The sequence below is a fragment of the Pan troglodytes genome, chromosome 2, assembly GCF_028858775.2.
Source record: "Pan troglodytes isolate AG18354 chromosome 2, NHGRI_mPanTro3-v2.0_pri, whole genome shotgun sequence".
In the NCBI taxonomy this organism is placed as follows: Eukaryota; Metazoa; Chordata; class Mammalia; order Primates; family Hominidae; genus Pan; species Pan troglodytes.
Genome location: NC_086015.1, coordinates 28,212,827 through 28,230,192, shown reverse-complemented (window position 1 = coordinate 28,230,192; position 17,366 = coordinate 28,212,827). Strand labels below are relative to the sequence as shown.

The window sequence follows — 17,366 nt, the reverse complement described above, 5'->3', positions numbered from 1 at the left end:
TCCTCAAAATCTGTCATTTTTGAGAAAATTTATTTCCTTTTGTGTCACTGGGCCTCCCTTCCTCCATTCAGCACCTGTCCCTAGCACCCCCAACAAGGGTGTTCTCCATTTAACGAGTATTTACTAAGGGCCTGCTATGAACTACACACTGTGTTAGCACCCCAGTGAACAGAACGAAAAAGATCCCTGACCCCATAGAGCTGACTTCCTAGCAGAGAGAGAAGAAACAGTCAACAACAGCAGCAGCAAAGCACAGAAGTAAAATGTACAGCATGTTAAAAGACACTAAGTACTATGGCAAAGAGAGACAGGAGAGGAAGATAAGGGGTATTGGGAAGCACCGTGCCCAGGGAAGGGGCAGGTGACAGCCCTGGGATGTTCAAATAGGCATCCCGAGAACTTCAGGTGTTCAACCCTTAATGGAGGTGAGGGAGGGACCCAAGCAGGTGTTGGAGGCATGAGCATTTCAGGCAAGGAAAAATCCTGACACAAAAGGCCCTCTTGCAGGGGGCACATATGACATGTTCGAGGAAGAGGAAGGAGTTGGTGAAGCTGAAACTGGGAGAGGAGAGACAGAGAGGCAGATGGGGCAGATCCTTGTGGGAGCCACAGTGGGATTTTGAGCAGAGGGGTGACAGGAGCGGGATCGTATTCTAACTGTTGGAATGCCATTTTAAACAGAGATGAGAAGGGGCAAGGGCAGATGCAGGAGACCCCTGGATACTACTTCAGAGGCTACTTTAGGGCCTCTAAACCTAAGTGGCTCTCAATCTTGGCTGTGCATCAGAATCACCCACGCTGCTTTACAAACTGAGGCCTGAGCTACAGACACTAATTGGCCTGGAGTGCACCTGGGCACTGGGATTTTTTTTTTTTTTTTTCAAAGGTGCGCAGGTGATTTTGATGTGAAAGCCAGGTTTACCATGAGAGCTTTCAGAGCACTAAGTAGTCCCCCTGATTTGACTTTGCAGCTAGGAAACAAAACCCCGCAGATGACCCCTCTTGCTCATTGGCAAAGCTGTGCTGAGAGGCAGCCAAAAATCTTGCTGCTGTAGCAGTGGCAGGACTGGTGCTGCAGACAGTGTGCAAACGGGGATGGGGCTGGCTGGAGCCCACCTGGATCATCAGACCTTGAGGTCAATCTCATTCTTTGGCTGGGTGCAAACACGAGCCTCTGAATGTGAGAGCGAGGCTTTCTCTCTGCACCTAAGAAAGGGCTTATTGTAATATATTAGGGCAGAAGAGAAGGATAAGGCTAGAACCTCAAGGAGAAGGTATGTGATTCACTCAACAAACAGTGTTTAAGAATAATAGTGACAGTGTGCCAGGCATTGTGCAAGGAGCAGCTGAGAAAAAAATAAGGTTTAACTGTCCTTGCCCAAGCCAAATGGCTCAAAGTGAGCACCGTCTAATATTTCAAAATGTGTTATTTGTGGGAAGGCTTTAAATAAGCCAGAGGGGAGGGGGGATTCTTCAGTTGCATATCTGAGCTGCTGGCATTTCTAATTCAGAGGGATGAATAGAACATTATTGTGTTGCATCGGCACAAGTACAGCAGGAAAAAAAAAAAATGCTTGGAGCCGTGAGCCGAACATGAATCAGCAATCTGGTTCTATTGTTCGGAAAATAATCACCATGCTGGGAGTATGGAATTTAAGAATCATGCAGAAATGCCCTTCCCCCTCCCAGCAGGAAACAGACATTGGCTAAAACATGCCATCTTGTTTTTGGCTTCCTGAGCTGAAAAGAATGTAAAAAACTTGGAGAGGATTTAGGGAAAGCTGATTTGTAAATATGGAAAATACAACCCATAAGAAATGGGAGATAATTTAGACCCAGTGTTGGCAACCTCTCAGAGGTGGCACGCCAAGGGAGTGTTTATTCACTCTTGTGAGCAGGCAGTACAGCTGCCCTAGCTTCAAGAAATAACTCATGTTTTTTGAGTTCCTACTATGCACTGATCAGTGTGCTAACTTGTGGGGGGAGGAAGGACAGTGGTCCCTACCTTTTGAAGACCTAATTTGTGGCGATGGGCAGGGGAGTGCACCAATACTATAAAGCAGTAGTTCTCAAACTCAAGCGTGCATCAGAAACATAGGACCCGAACCCCACCTTCAGAGTTTATAACTCATTAGGTCTGGGATAGAGGCGGAGCATCTGCATTGCCATCTTGTTCCCAAGTGATCTGATTCTGCTGCCTGCATACTTTGAGAACCCCGCTCTAAGAAAATAAGTACAAGGGGCAGGCAAGGAGGGTTCAATATAGAAGTCCACTAGAAAGGTGCACTTGGTTTGTTGGTGCAATAGCAGGTACCCCTTTTTGGATCTGTTCTCTAGCACCTAGCTAATGAGTGTTAATTGGCAATGTGCTTTGGATAAATCACACTGGCCATGACTGCCACCATCCAAGGAAGGGTGACAAGAGGCACAAGAATAGATTTCTCTGTAGGCCTGAGGAAGTTGAGCAGGACATAATACAGTAAGACATACACATGTGGGCTCGCAGTGGCAGAGCAAATGGCTGTAGGGTTAAGAGGACAGTAGGGTGACCTGTCTCCACGCTCAAACTCAAGCACTTCTCCCATGAGCAGAAGGTCTCAATGGAATCACCTGAGTGGCTTTTCTAAGTACGCATTATTGGGCCCAGGCCTGGAGATGGTGAGCAAAGCTCCTCAGATGATTCTGCCGTGAAAACCCCTCCTTGAGAACTGAGAATGCTTTTTCTGCATCCTTTGTGGTTGTGCCCCATACTTACAAGTAAGCAGAGTGCAAAGCCAATCTTTTGGAAAATACAAAATCAAAGTGCCCAATGGGTACACTCCCCTTCCCATTGTGTCTCATTGCCATTTTGTTGCCACAGGAGTTGAGTGTCCCAAATTCATGTGTGCCCATTTAAAATGCAAGTGGCCCTCAGTGGGCACAGTCCACCAACAGAACTGGATGTGTTGGCCAGAGTAAGCTGCCGTTCACTGGAAATATTCTAGAGAAGGCTGACCGTGTGCTGGTCAGGATAGAAAGGTGGGGGTGCCTGCCATGTGTTGAGTGAGTATAGCCTACCAGGATGGCACCTTAGTTCTTCCAACATGTTCTTAAATGGATCAGGCTGATGGTTCTCAACATGTGGGCCCTGGAAAGTATATCCAGATCACCTAGGAACTTGTTAGAAATGCAGACTCTCAGGCACCCCAAACTAACTGAATCAGAAACTCTGGGAATGGAACCCAGCAATTGGTTTTAACAAGCCCTTCACATGCTCACCAAAGTTTGAAAGACACTAGTTTAGCTTATGCTATAGGTAGCTCCTTGCTACCTGTAAGTCAGAAGCAGCACAGAATTGGAATGCAGGCAACCGGTCATTTATTCATCTACTGAGGTATTCGTACAACTCTTCCAACATGGTGAACATCTTGTGCTCATTTGTCTGATTTTCACCTAAGAATGCGAAGTGTTCAGTATCTAGCCAGCTTCTCAGCTATGGTTGGCATCCGTGTAATTTCCAGTGATAATCTGACTTACTGCATCCTCTTCTCAGATTATATAAGGGCTGTGTTCTTTTACTTTTTAAATTCTTCGTCACAGCCTCCCCATTTGACGCGGGCTCAGTAAACTACTGAATAATAACCAAGCCTGATTTATTCCCAGGACTGCCTTAAATCCTGCTAAGACTTCACTCTGTGTCTCTTTCTCATGTCCTCCACACCAAGTGGTAAGCCAGGCCGACTCACTTGGCTGTATGAAACTTTTTAATGGCACCTTTAGGTCAAATGTTGTGGCCATGGTCTCACAAAGAGTGAGGGGTGAAAGGAGATACTGCAAATCACACTTTTAGACTTTTCACTGATTTTCAAAGCTGTTACAGCCATGGTTCCCAAAATCTGTACCAGAGCACCTTGGGTACCACAGCAACCCCACAGAAATACAGTGGGATGTTTTTAATTTTTGAAGGAAACCCAGAAACAACTGTCAGACACCATGCAAATCCACCTATCAAGCTGTTTGGACCTCATAACTTCATAAACAGGGCATTTAAGTATTTCTTTTGACCTAGGGTCACCGTAAAAAATATTACTGAAACACTAAGAGTGACATACACTGAGAAAGTTGGGAATCTCTGTTACAGCATGACTGTCCCCAGGTATAGTTTAACTGTACACATTCTGGCAGGATCATGCATTCAAGCCATCACATTGCAGGAAATACACATTCTAAATTTAAATATTAGCAGGGGAGAAGCTGAAAGAAAATTAGAACTATATGCATCTTTGAGGGACTTCTTTCCTTTATAACCTTCCTACCCAGACCTACCCATCCTGGCTCCCTGAGACAACCCTTAACCAAGGCTCCTGTGATTTTTCAAAATAATAAATAATAATGATAGAGGCCAAGACAGGAGAATTGCTTGAGACCAGTAGTTCGAGACCAGCCTGGGCAACGTAGCAAGACTCCATCAAATAATAATAATGATGATGTAAATTCTCATTTAGTGTCCCAAATATGATGGATTAATTCTTGCAAATTGGAACTAATGATTGCTCTAATTGCTCTGGTGCATTCCTGAAAATCACCTTTGATACACACTGTTGAAAGACAAATTCAGGCTGTGTGTGCTATACCATGCACCTGATACCTCACGGAAAACCACTGGAATTTCTGATAAAGAGCCAACAGAACCTTTACCAAGCAGAATCAAACAAGAACCTAATGTGCGAGTGAATGCAGTGGCTCACGCCTGTAATCCCAGCACTTTCAGATGCCGAGGTGGGCAGATCACTTGAGGCCAAGAGTTCAAGACCAGACTGGCCAACATGGTGAAACCCTGGGTCTACTTAAAATACAAAACTTAGCCAGGCATGGTGGCTTGTGCCTGTAATTCCAACTACTCAGGAGGCAGAGATAGGAGAATTGCTTGAACCCAGGAGAAAGAGATTGCTGTGAGCTGAGATCATGCCACTGCACTCCAGCCTGGGTGACAGAGCGAGACTCTGTCTCAAAAAAAAAAAAGAACCTAATGCGTGAGAATGGAGACAAAGTTTCCGAAGTCAATTTCTGCAAGAGCTTTGCAATGTAGCCCCATGTCCCCTGCCCCCCATTTGACATTGAAGAAGTAGTAAACAGTTATATTTATTAGGATAATTTTATTTTCATCTTCAAGGGAATTTTAGGAGCACAGCAGTCTTCATAACACCCCATTTAGGAAGATTATTCTTTTTATCCCAGGGTTAAAAATCTGAAGGAGGTCACTGCAGATTCCAGAGGCGGCAGAGCACTGGCTCAGACTGAGAGACACTGTCTCCCTGGGACAAGATTGAATTTTCTTTTAAATTTCAGATGATATTATCAAGGGGTCAAGTACTAGAGTCTTTTCTTATGACGCCATCCAGGGTTACAGGAGGGAGTGGATTGTTTGTTATTGTCTTACTCATTATCAAACTCTTTTTAAAAATCAATAATAAATCATTTGCTGCAGTCTTAATGTTTTATTTTCACATTCTTGTTGTTTTTCATGCATGTGTCTCAGTGAGTCACCTAACCACAATTATATATTCTGGCATCTGGTGGTTCTGCATGGTACCCTCATTCCTTAGGAATCAATTTCCCTGACATGATGAATGTGTTTCCAGTCCGTTCATCACACACACACACATACACCCCCCCCCCCCACACACACACACACACACCCCACACACACACACACCCTCTTTAGCAGGGAGAAGTTACCCTACTCTCCACCAGGTGTCAGTAGAGTCAGTTTTAACAGCATGCTTTGGCCAAAGGGGCATCTGCTGAAGTTGTTTTTCCTGCTGTCAGACATTTCCTCAAACTACCTCTGGGCTGTCCTCTTAAGAGACTATCTTCCATTTCTTAGGAGTGTTCGGAGATGATAGTCCACCTGTAGAGAAAGACAGCCATAAGGAAACCGCACTATAAACAGCAGGTGGCCAAGCTGGTCCTTTCAGGTTGGTCTCATAAAACTTTTACTGGCTGTTTTCTTCTTTACTTTTCTATCACTACCTTATTTGGCTTAAAAGTGCTCCATGTTTCACTCAATGTGACAATAAATTAGATGTGGTTGATGCTTTTAGATTTGCAGGGGGCTTTGTTTGTTTGTTTTAAGGCCCACTCCACCTCTGCCACTGCTGACCTAGTCCTCAACACAGGAATCGGATTTTACTCTGCTTGTAGCCCCAGAACCCAGCATTGAAGGGTGTAGAATACTACCGTGGATTAAGTGTGCACATCCCACTTAACCCAATGTCACCTTTGAGAGCTACGGCCTTATTCCCATTTTAGGAATGGTTACTCCTGACTCAGTATCCCATATTTAAGTGGCAAGGCCAATGTTCTTTGTAACATGCCATGGTGACTTTGTCTGGGAGAGAGGTGGAAAAGGAGAGGGGAAGGGGAAGGGGAAGAGAGAGAAGAGGACAATGATTTGGCCTGGATATTGACTAACATAAAGAGTAGGGGGAACTCTAGAATGAGACTGTTGAACTGGAGTTGAGAGAGTGGGTGGAGTGGAAGTAAAAGTGAATTATTTTACTAAGAATAAAAAGAAATATCAGCAACAGCAAATTAAGCTCAGTTTCAACCACAGACCCTGGTTGAATTATTTCCCTTCCTGAAGGCAAAACACTTACAGAGACTGCCTGAAAATCTGAAATGAAAAGTATAGCTTTGCCATTCAACAGTCATTTGCTAAAGTCTGTTATGTGGGGCGTGAGTCTCCTGCCACACCCAGTGGAGAAATTCTGACTGCCTTCCCCTCCAAGAGGTGACCCACTCAGATTAATACCTGGGATACGGTACAGACAGAGCTTTCACTAGTTTTCCACATTTTTACTAACTCAGAGTTTTATGTTCCTCTTTAGGCTCATGCCCAGTCTAACTATGCTAGCTTTTCATATTTTTTCTCTTACTGATTTTTTGATACTACATTCCCAAATAGGGTTAGTTTTACTGAATACGAAAGGTGGATCACAGCGTGGTATGATTTGAAAACACCTTGCCTCTGTTCTCCTATTTGAGTTCTTAACTGATTCCTATCATGAGAAATTCAACCATTATTTATTCACTTCATTGGGTCCTAGATTTAATATTAAAATGCAAAGGGCTCGGGGAAGGATAACTGGGGCTGCACTCAGGATGCTATAGACTTGGGAACAAATTTATTTCTGTGTCCAAACTTTCTTACTCCCCATAGCAAGGTTAAATGAACATGCAAAGTAACCTTGAAAGGGAAAAATTTTTTTTCACAAAAATTCAGCCTTGCAAGAGGAGAATGGCAGGGCAGGTGAAGGAGAAGCAATTTCACCTCCTTTTAATCTTTGTAATGACAGCATCTGGGGAGGTGGGCTCTGTATTGTTCTTGAGTCTTTAAATGACCTCAGGTAAGCTTAAAGTTAGACCAGGCAAGAGTTTCAGTTCCCCCATGCCTTTGGGATGATTGAGGCTGACCAGGAGTTGAGATCATCTATAATAATGATGATGCCTATAATAATAAAGAAGTCTCCCAATACCTTACATTTGTGTCCTCCTTTTAAATTTACAGGCATTTTCCAATTCCTTTGGTCCTCAGCATAACCCTGAGAGGGCAGGAATTGTGATTTATCTTTACAAATGAGGCTTGAAGAGTTAAAGGAACTTGTCCATGATCCCCAAACTACTAAACTGAGACCCAAAGCCATCTGGAATGACGCCCAGTCCAGGAGCCTTTCCTCCATACCTGGGATTGGACTTGTTCTTTAAAATATTCCCCAAATGCCAGAGTCAAAGGTTTGATGTATAGCTCTCCCTCTCCTCCTATGAGGGGGAAGAGGAAAAGAAGGGGAAACTCCACTTTTACCCCCAAGAGATCCACAGCCTCACTGCCCTCCTAGCATGGGGTGCAGCCCACCTAGGGGGACAGCCATTTGCATTTATTCAGCTGTGCTTCCAGATGCCACAGACAGAGCTGTGGGAAGGCTCAAGTGGGGACAGGGTGGGGTGAGGGGTTCAGCCCCATCCCATGAACTCCAGTCATGCCCAGCACCCCACAATACCAAATAAACTTCATAAAAATAGTTGCTTGCTACCTAAACACAACTTCAAGACACATCCCCAAGCTATGTCCCCCTCTTACACGGCAACTTCCTAGGAAATCTAGCATGTCCACTGATTCTGCATCTAGTCACGTTTGCTCAATGCCAGGCGAGAAGATGGATATGTCCTTCTCTGAAGGCCTTCCCAGTTTTAATGGTCTTGGGCTAGGGTATGTAATAACATGACACTCATGGGTCTGACCTTTTAAAATGAACCAAGAGAATTGCTAATGAAGGTTCCCCAATCCACAGCCCCCAACCCAGTCAGTCATGGCTTCCCTGGGCTGCCCATGAAGCACCTGCTGAAGTATTAATAGATGATCCCTGTTAAATCTCATCATCTGATACATCAGGCTGCATGACACTCTGCTACCCTTCCTCCTGAGAGAGCCAAGGAGAAGAAAAACTAAGGAAGACAGTTTGAAAAGGCCACAAACCCCTCTCCTCCGAAAAGGTTGATGCTGAGCTGTGAGGGGAAGCATGTTTTGATTCAGTGCACAGGTTGGATAAACAATGACTCACCAGGTCTACGTGGAAAGATTTTTCATGGGGTAATTTTTACAGATGCCCCTTCAGTGCTGTAGTTTCAATACAGAGAAAGGAAACACAAGGGGACAAAGGTGTGTGGTCAGGGCAAGCGTGCTGGAGTTCTACAAGAAGGAGTTGAGGTGTTCTCTCTGGCACTGGTCTAGCCTTGTGACCTTGAATACTGAGACAGGCAAGTATTAGGTTGGTGCAAAAACAAAAGCAATTAGAAGTAATGGCAAAAAGTGCAATTGCTTTTGCATCAACCTAATAGCAATGATCCCACTCAAAGAGGTGCCACCAAAGGGTGAGCCTCCCAAGCAGGCCTCCTCCACACTGCAGCAGGGCTGCCTTTCTCACACTGGATCACTGCTTAAAGACCTTCCGTGGCTCCCCATTTTTCATAGGATAAAGCCCAAGTTCCACAGCAACTCTTTCAAGACTCTTCACCATCTGGCCTGAAACTACATTTGCAGTGTCATTCATGGTCACTTCCTGCCCCGCTCCTGCAATCACATACCCTGGGCTTTTTTGGTACTTCTAAGCCATGCTTTTCATCCCTGGTGTGGAAAAAAATCCCAGCTCATTTTTCCAAAGCCAAACTCACATATCACCATTGGGTTCCCTCATACAGGTGTAATTAATTACAGTCTCTTCAGTGCCTTCAAACACATCTTTTATCCCTCTTGTTCAGCTCTTCTGCCCCTGAGTTACAGGTTGGTTCTTCACCTAAGCCTTGCAGGAGTGGGCTCCATGAATAATTCATCTTGAATGATCTAAAGCCTGAGTTGGTGTCTGATGGGATTAATGGGGCAGCCCTAGACAGATCCTTGAGTTGATGGATTCCTCTTCAGCCTCCAGGCTTGTTTTTTAGAAACTCATCTTCCACCCACAAAGGAATTTACTGCTGGTAGGTTCTCTTCTCTTTGCTCCCAACCAAAAATAGCTCTTGTGTCTCCTTTTCATTCTATTCACTAGATCACATTTACATCAACTTATATCTCTTCCATTAGCTATCTGCATTTTAAGAATGATCAAAGTCCATAGCCAAAGCTTAATATGGCAGCTGTGAGTAGATTTTGCATGTGTAAAGTATCTGTGAACCCTCTGAAAGTATATACCAAATGGCTTACCCATTTTTCAAGGGGAGGGGCAAGTGATATAATTAAATGGAAATGTAATTTTTCATTACATTTCTTGAGGAGAGCACACTCCCTAATAGTTGAGATCACTCAGCTAAAGAATGAAGCTTTAAAGGAGAATTTGAAGGGAGTGAGGGACATGGAGCAGGATTTTAGCTTGTCCCTGAAGCCATTTCATACACACAGCGCCTGCTTTATTGCAGCTTAAAGACCCAGGTCTTCTCAAGAGAGGCTTAACATGCCCTGAGAGCAAAAAGCACCGCAAGGTAAGGAGACTGTGTTCTTCTGTGTGGCCATCCCAGCCTATGAGACATGCATCTTCTTAGACGTCAGGCAGGGCAGGGAAAGGCCCCTCAGCAGTCTCCAACAGCATCTCTCCACCCGTCCTCTGTCCACCGAACATGCCTGCACTCTCTTCCACGTGACAGATTTTCAGATATTTGAAGACCACTCTCTACCCCTCTTGTGACTCTTCCCTTTTCTAGGTTTCCTTCAATGTTTCCTTAAGATATGTTTTCCATCGTCCAGGATATTGTACATGAGACATCCTTCTTAAAATGTAGCAGCCCACATGTGGTCTGACCAATGTCCTACAGGCTCTTTCTCTTTCTTTCTTTCTTTCTTCCTTTTTCTTTCTTTCTCTTTCTTTCTTTTCCTTCCTTCCTTTCCTCCTTCTTTCTTTCTTTCTGCCTTTCTTTTTTTCTTTTATTTCTTTCTTTCCTTTTTTTTGAGACAGGGTCTCACTATGTTGCCCAGGCTGGTCTCAAACTCCTGGGCTCAAGCAGTCTTCCCACCTTGGCCTCCCAAGTAGCTAAGAGTATCAAGTGCATGCCACTGTGCCCAGCTACAGGCTATATTTCTGTCCATGCAGCCCAAGATGCTGTTAGAGTAATTAGCAGCAGCCACAGTTCACAGTGTGGCATGGAACCCAAGGCCTTCCAAAGTTCCTGGACCTATTTACTAAGTGTTGATAATAATTCCATTTACTTTCCAGTTTCAGAGGATTCAATAATAACTTTACCATCATTTGGATTTTTTAAATACAAACACATTTTGTGTGTTTGAGAGGTGAATGCCTGCTTTTCTACTCTTCCAATGAGTGGAATGAGCTTTATTTAAGGGACACAGCACTGGGCTGAGAACGGGTAGAACTGGCAGAGGAAGGCTCCACCTGCATGATTCTCAGCACCACCCCTTGGCACATGGCATCTGTGACTTTTATTTTTAGCTGTTCCTTCCCAACCAGCTTATAAAATGGATTGTAAATTCCTTGAGGGCAGAGAGCCTCCAATCTTAACCTATCTGCATCCGCAGTGTTTATCCCAGTGTTAAATGCTCATATCACATTCTTCACAAGTCTTGTTTCTACCTCTTAAATGTCACTTAAACACCTAGCCCTCTCACCATCTCCACCACCTCCACTCAAGTTCCAGCACCTTTTTCTCTATTCTGGACCTGCCATGGCCTGACCAGTCTGCTCTCCACCCACGAGCTGCTGTAAAGCTTTAAAAACCCACATTGGGTCATATCACGCCCCTGCTTAAAACCTGCGTAATGTAAAGGCACCACCCAGTTTTTCTGTATGAAGCTCATTCCTTGCAGAGTAGTCCGTGGGCCTTAGGAGCACAAGGATGAGAACAAAGGGTTAAATCATAACCTGGGGAGAGGTCTATTTGAAAGAAGGGCCTAAAGGTCTGGCGTCACCTCCACTCAAAATCCTCCCCAAATAAGCCCAAGTAGAAATGACCTTTCCTTCTCTCATGGCCCCAGTCTACTCTGAAGAGACAGGTAAGGTGAAACCTGTATACATTTTTGCATTTATTTGGTGCAATTCTCTCCCTATGTTAGTTTAGAAGCTGCTTGTGGACAGGCCACAGTGTTGTCTTTAAACAAAACCTAGGGCATTGCCTAAACAGAGTAGCCTCAACCAAGGCCTCGCGATAACCAAACAATGACCCATGTCAAAGGGATATTCTCCACTTGGGTAGCAGTTGCCTAGAAGACTAAATGGAATGGCATTTCCCTTCCCCTAGTGCTGAACTGTTGAAGCAGTTAAAGGACCATCGACTTTGAAGGGCCGTGGTACACAGACCCTCACTGGATCTAACTGAAAACCCTTCCCTGACCAGAGAGAAACAGGGCATGTTTTAATGAATGACACACAGATGCTAGGTATCAATCCTTCATTAGCGTAGCCACCCCTTTCTAACCCAACAACTCCTTGATCCTTCCTCCTCACTGACCTACAAAGCCCTTCGCTGTGCTTGTTTCCTTCCTGGCAAATAAAGAAACTCAGCTTGCTTTACTTTTAAGTTCTTTTGGACTTTGTTTTCTCCTTTGATCCCATGATTTGCTGGTGAGCTCCAGGCCTCTGCCAAGGCTGTGGAAAGGACCATCTTGGGATTCCCCTCCTCAGTACAGAGCATTTTACCAACACCCACCATGTAGGATAGGAGACCAGGAAAGGAGGCCCCGGGACACCTGCCTTCTCTGGGGGATTGTTAGAAGCTTTACTGGAATTACATTGAAAACTCTAGAGCTCACTGAAGGAAAATTGTACTAAATACAACTAAATACTAAATAATACCAAAATACTACAGTAAAAGTAACACTAGTATACTATTAATAGTATTAGTAATACTATATCTGTTATATAGTAACAGTAACACTAAAATACTGAAGTACTAAATTGTACTATGGTTGAAGGAAAATAGTACTAAACAGAAAAATTAGTACCAAATTTTGTGGTGATAACACTATTTTTAAAGTCTTAATAAGAATTAAGATTTTTTCCATTCCTAGATACTTTCTGCCCCACACACAATAATTTCCTGTAGTTCATATGCCTATTCAATTGGAATTTTGAAAATGAAGATATTTTTAACTGATAATATCATAAGGACATAACTGGGATTTTATAGCTTCGCCTTCAAGACAATAAAAAGCATACAAAACTATGCTGACACATTTGTATTAATGTTGTATTTTAATATTATCAGTCAGGATTCTTTTGGTTGCAAGTGACAGAAACCTAAGTCAAACCAGCTTATTGTAAAAAGGGTAATATTTTACTGAGGGCATCCAAGGAAGGACTGAATAGCCAAATCCCTGGAGGAGCAGAAGAGGATACAGCTGGGCCTCAGAAAGAGCCGAGAGACACCACAGCTTTCTCCTTCCACTTCAGGCTGTCTGTGAATGTCAGATGGATCCTCTCTCTCACCTTCAAATGGACTTTTTCCAGGTGGCTGAGAGATATGGTCTCAGTGTTAGAGTTTTAACTTCTGATAAATTCTGTCCCTAGAGAGGAACTAGATAATATCTCTTTCTCTCTCCCTCACTCCCTCCCTTTCTTTCACCCTGAAAAATCATCTTACTAGTCCACCTCAAGTCTTAAGCCAGTTTTGCCAGAGGTGGGGCACAGTCCAAGCCAAGTTCCTCCACCTCTTTAGAATATTCAGGAGTGGTAGCATGTGAAAACATGGCAGCTTCCATGGGTTCAGAGGGGGTGGTTAATGGCAGCACAGTTTCTAAGAGGAGCAACAGAGTCAGGACCCGCAATACTGTAGGTACGACCTGTGCTCTCACCTACAGCAGCTCAGAACTTGGTGCCTCTCACTCAAAATGCTGCTGGACAGGTGAACAAAGATGGGACAAAGGGCTTGTGGTAGAGACCCTTGACGAGTTAATCAGAGGCAAGAATGCATTTTCCTAGCAGTGAATACTCATCCTCTCCATCAGGTGCCAATTTGGCAGCTTACACTATGCTATATCAACTTCATTCATCTTATTTTATTTAGTTGTTCAACATATATTGTTGAGTACCTGTTATGTATCTGACATTCCGCTCCGTGTAGAAGATATAAACATGAGAAAGGCAGTCTCTGCCATAAAGAGATTACAGTGTGGTGGGAAAGGCAGTCGTGTAAACATGTAATTTCCACAGAATGGGACAAGAAGTATGATCAAGGTTTGAAGTCATTGCTGCAGCATTAGATGTGGAGACAGAGCATGAATGGCTATGTATAAATCTGTGTTGTAAACATAATCCACACACTTCCTCTGCCTCGTTCTTCTTCTTCTCCAACCATTTATTTAACAAAATTGTTCCTCCCTTTCATGGGCACAGTACGTTATAGATTACCCAGCACTTCCACTCACAGCATCTTCAAACCTCAGAAATACCAGCCTTGTGAAATAAATGGGACAAGTATTAGTTTCCTCATCTTACACTGAAGAAATCGTGTTTCCAGTGCTTTGAAATTACTTCCTCTGATCCCACAGCTAGTAGTATATTACAACGTTGGACCTCAAGCCCATGCCTCAGGCTTCAGTGCTATCCCTAAGCCAAAATGCTACCACCATCTACCACTGGCCACAGAACACACTCCAGAAAAAGAAAGCTAATCCTAATCTGTCTCCAGCAATATGCTGAAGGACTGTGACCCAGGTTCATCACCCGCCAGTGTCCATCTGTGTCATCCTGTGTGCAGCCTTCCTTGGCATTCTTCCCTGGGTCAGTGCACCTCTGGCCACTGATGCATACCAGGCCTCCATCCCCAGCCTGAGGGCCAAGTCTGACGTTGCTCTTGGATCTCATTAAGGTAGTGGTGAGGTGGGGAGTTCAGCTCTGACTAGGACAAGTCATAAATGGGCAGATGAGAATATGGATTCAGTTCTCTAGGGCAGTGTGTCTATGACTTTAAGGTGCACATGAATCACCTGGGGGTCTTGTCCAAATGCAGATTCTGACTGAGGGGGTGCCCAAATTTTCTATTTCTCACAAGCTCTCAGGCAATGTCGAGACTGCTGGCCCACAGACCACACCTTGAGAAGCAAGATCTAGATTAGAGATGCTAATACATCTTAGCCACTCTCGGGATAAACAGCAAATCCGTGAGCTGGTAGCTTTCTTAAAAATCTGAGATGGAAAAATGTGACCTTGATAAAAAATTTATTTTTAAAACATGTTTATAGAAGGAACCCTGAGATGAAAATTAAGAGGTCTTACAAATTTACACATATCACATAGCCCACCTATGCTTCGGTGTCCCCAGTTCTGAGTTGAGAGTAACAAATATTGCTTCAAGGTAATTAATGCATATGATATTGTTTGGAACAAAACCATTATGGAAAATGCAAATTATAATCTATGATTTTTTTTGTATTTTTTCCTTGTAGGAGATGTCAGTGAAAAAAGGGATCCAGAATGATTACTAACCTATGACTCCCAACAGTATGACAGGTATCTTTTTTTTTTACATTTTCTTTGTGTGCCTCCATTTTTGTTCCACCTAGAGTGAAATTATAGATTCTTAAAGATTAACTTGCGAGTTTTAGCAACCGTTATTTCCAAACCAATAAGTGTTATTAAATCCTGTGAATACCTCCCTAGAAATGTACTTCCATGTTCTTCTGATATAAGATGCATCCTCACCAGAAAGGTGATGGAGAGGAAATGACTATTCATTTTTAGCCATCCTTTAGCCATTGCACACTAAGTTTACTATTTTCTTTTCTTTTTTTTCCTTTTTTTTGAGACAGGGTCTTGCTCTGTCACCCAGGCTGGAGTGCAGTGGTGCACTCACAGTTTACTGCAGCCCCAACTTGCCAGGGCTCAAGTGATTCTCCCACCTCAGCCTCCCAAAGTGCTTGGATTTACAGTAGGCCACTGTGCCCAGTGTATGTTTACTTCTTACAGACATACCAATTAATATAATAAATGGCTCTACATACTTTGTGACCGCAGGAAGTGTATATTTTCAGAAGTTGGCTGTTTATTCCATTCAGCAGTAAAGTCAGAATGGAATATGATTAGGTCATGTAAGGTATAAGTCAGTTATAAAACTCTTAGCAAGGGTCAAAGGAGAGACAGAATGGCCTTGGAGGAATACAAGGTTGCAATAGCACAAATTCTTTGTGCAATTTATAGAGCGATGGTTGTACACTCAGTGGTGCCAGGGAACAGGCCAATAACACCAGTGATGACAAAGGTTAGGTAAAAGGAAAAACAAGTAAACAAAGCTGGACAACTCTGGTTCTCTCTAAAAGGAAGCCATCTCCCACTCTAAGCAATCACTGACAAGAAGGAATGAAGCCCCATGTGTCCAGAGATCTCAAATTTGCAAGAGAAGTTGGAAATTCAGATTTTAAATGAAATATCCCAAATTTTAGATGTTAGCAAATAACTTATAAAAATTTTATAGACTTCTGGCTCAGTCGAAATATGTCTGCTAACTAGAATCAACCCATGAGCTGTCAGTTTATGACCTCAGCTATATACCTTCCAGCCTAGCAGCAAGCCCACCACTGTCCTTTTTGTTACCATGGCAACAGGGCAGGTCCTCATAGACCTCTGTGTGTCGAGGATGCAGCCTGACCTTTGATTATCTATTCATGTCACCTCCCCACCCTATGATGAACTAAACATGCAGGACAAATTGCTCCAAGAACTTATTCTCCAGTAGACCTGAGAAACAGAAGCAACTGGAAGTTGCCACTCAGCCTTCTAAAAGTTTTGAAGCCTCCCAATGACCATAAACTTTATCTCTCCCAGCATCTTTGCCCAGCCTCTCTACCCACCCGTACTGGAGCTCCTGATATAGCAAAAAGATGGGGTGCCTGGGCAAATCACAATGATTCACACCTGTAGGGGCTGAGGGCATCAGAATCACATATCTTCTTATTTCACATCAACAGGCACCAAAACGCACCCACTCCCACATCTATTCCACTGCCAACTAGGTCAAATTCTCCGCCACTAAAATCGCACTCCTTCTACGTCATAAACCAACACATTCAACCTTAGCTACAGCCTCAATGTTTCTGTTGGGATGAATGGCAATCTCAGTCAGGAGGAGTGATGGCCTAAGTCTTTGCAGGCACATGCAGGTGTGAGCACACAGATACCAGACAGCAGGTAGCCACGCTGCAAAATGGAGGGACAGTATTCCTTTCTGATAAAGGACAGTGTGAGAGCAGGTGCTATAAGGATGGCTCTCTACTCCATGATAATTTGCCCACCTGAAAAAGTGTCCAAAGATCTGGACTCGAAGAACATACCCCAAGACATATGAAATGGCAAAACATGGTGTAAAAGTAGGTAATAAAATGGTCTTCGCTTGCTGTGGGGATTAGTTCTAGGTACAGCGCAGTTCATCTCGGGAGAGTGACCATTCATTCCAGCTCCTCTGGATCAGGGGCTGGCAATTTTTATTGTTGTTGTAAAGGGCCAGTGAATAAATATTTCTGGCTTTGCAGCCCATACAGTGTCTGTCATAATTACTCAATTCTGCCATTGTAGCATGAAAAGCCATAGACTATATGTAAATAAATAGACTTGGCTGTGGTTTACTACAAATTTATAAAACAGGCAGCAGGTCAGCTTTGGCCCATAGTTTGTGGACCCTTGTTCTAGAGCCCAGGGTGGTCCAGGCAGTTCTCTTCTAGCTACAAACCATCTCATTACTGAGCAGAGCCCCCAGGTCTGAGTCAGCTTGAGAGCTGAGCTAGGAATCTAGGCCCACTCCTAGACAGCTCTAGGGTAAGCCAGCTTTTCAGCCCATCTTGTGGAAGCTGGGATGCTTTCCTCGCAGACTGAGCCAGAACCCCAGCTGCCTCCTAG

The 17,366-nt window shown here is 43.8% G+C and overlaps 1 protein-coding gene across 23 annotated transcripts in view; it reads left to right on the top strand.

The window, feature by feature from the left end:
- Positions 1-17,366, top strand: part of THRB (thyroid hormone receptor beta) — a 376,864-nt gene that overhangs the window by 251,322 nt on the left and 108,176 nt on the right. For 19 of the 23 annotated variants that reach the window (XM_016940582.3, XM_054680443.1, XM_054680441.1 and 16 more), the window contains one exon: positions 14,924-14,987. In XM_016940582.3, the coding sequence (XP_016796071.1) occupies positions 14,966-14,987 (22 nt within the window). In that variant the 5' untranslated portion in view covers positions 14,924-14,965. Of the gene's footprint in view, positions 1-5,866; positions 5,958-14,923; positions 14,988-17,366 lie in introns of all 23 variants that reach the window. The other 4 variants (XM_054680440.2, XM_054680445.2, XM_054680444.2 and 1 more) reach the window with 1 other exon arrangement.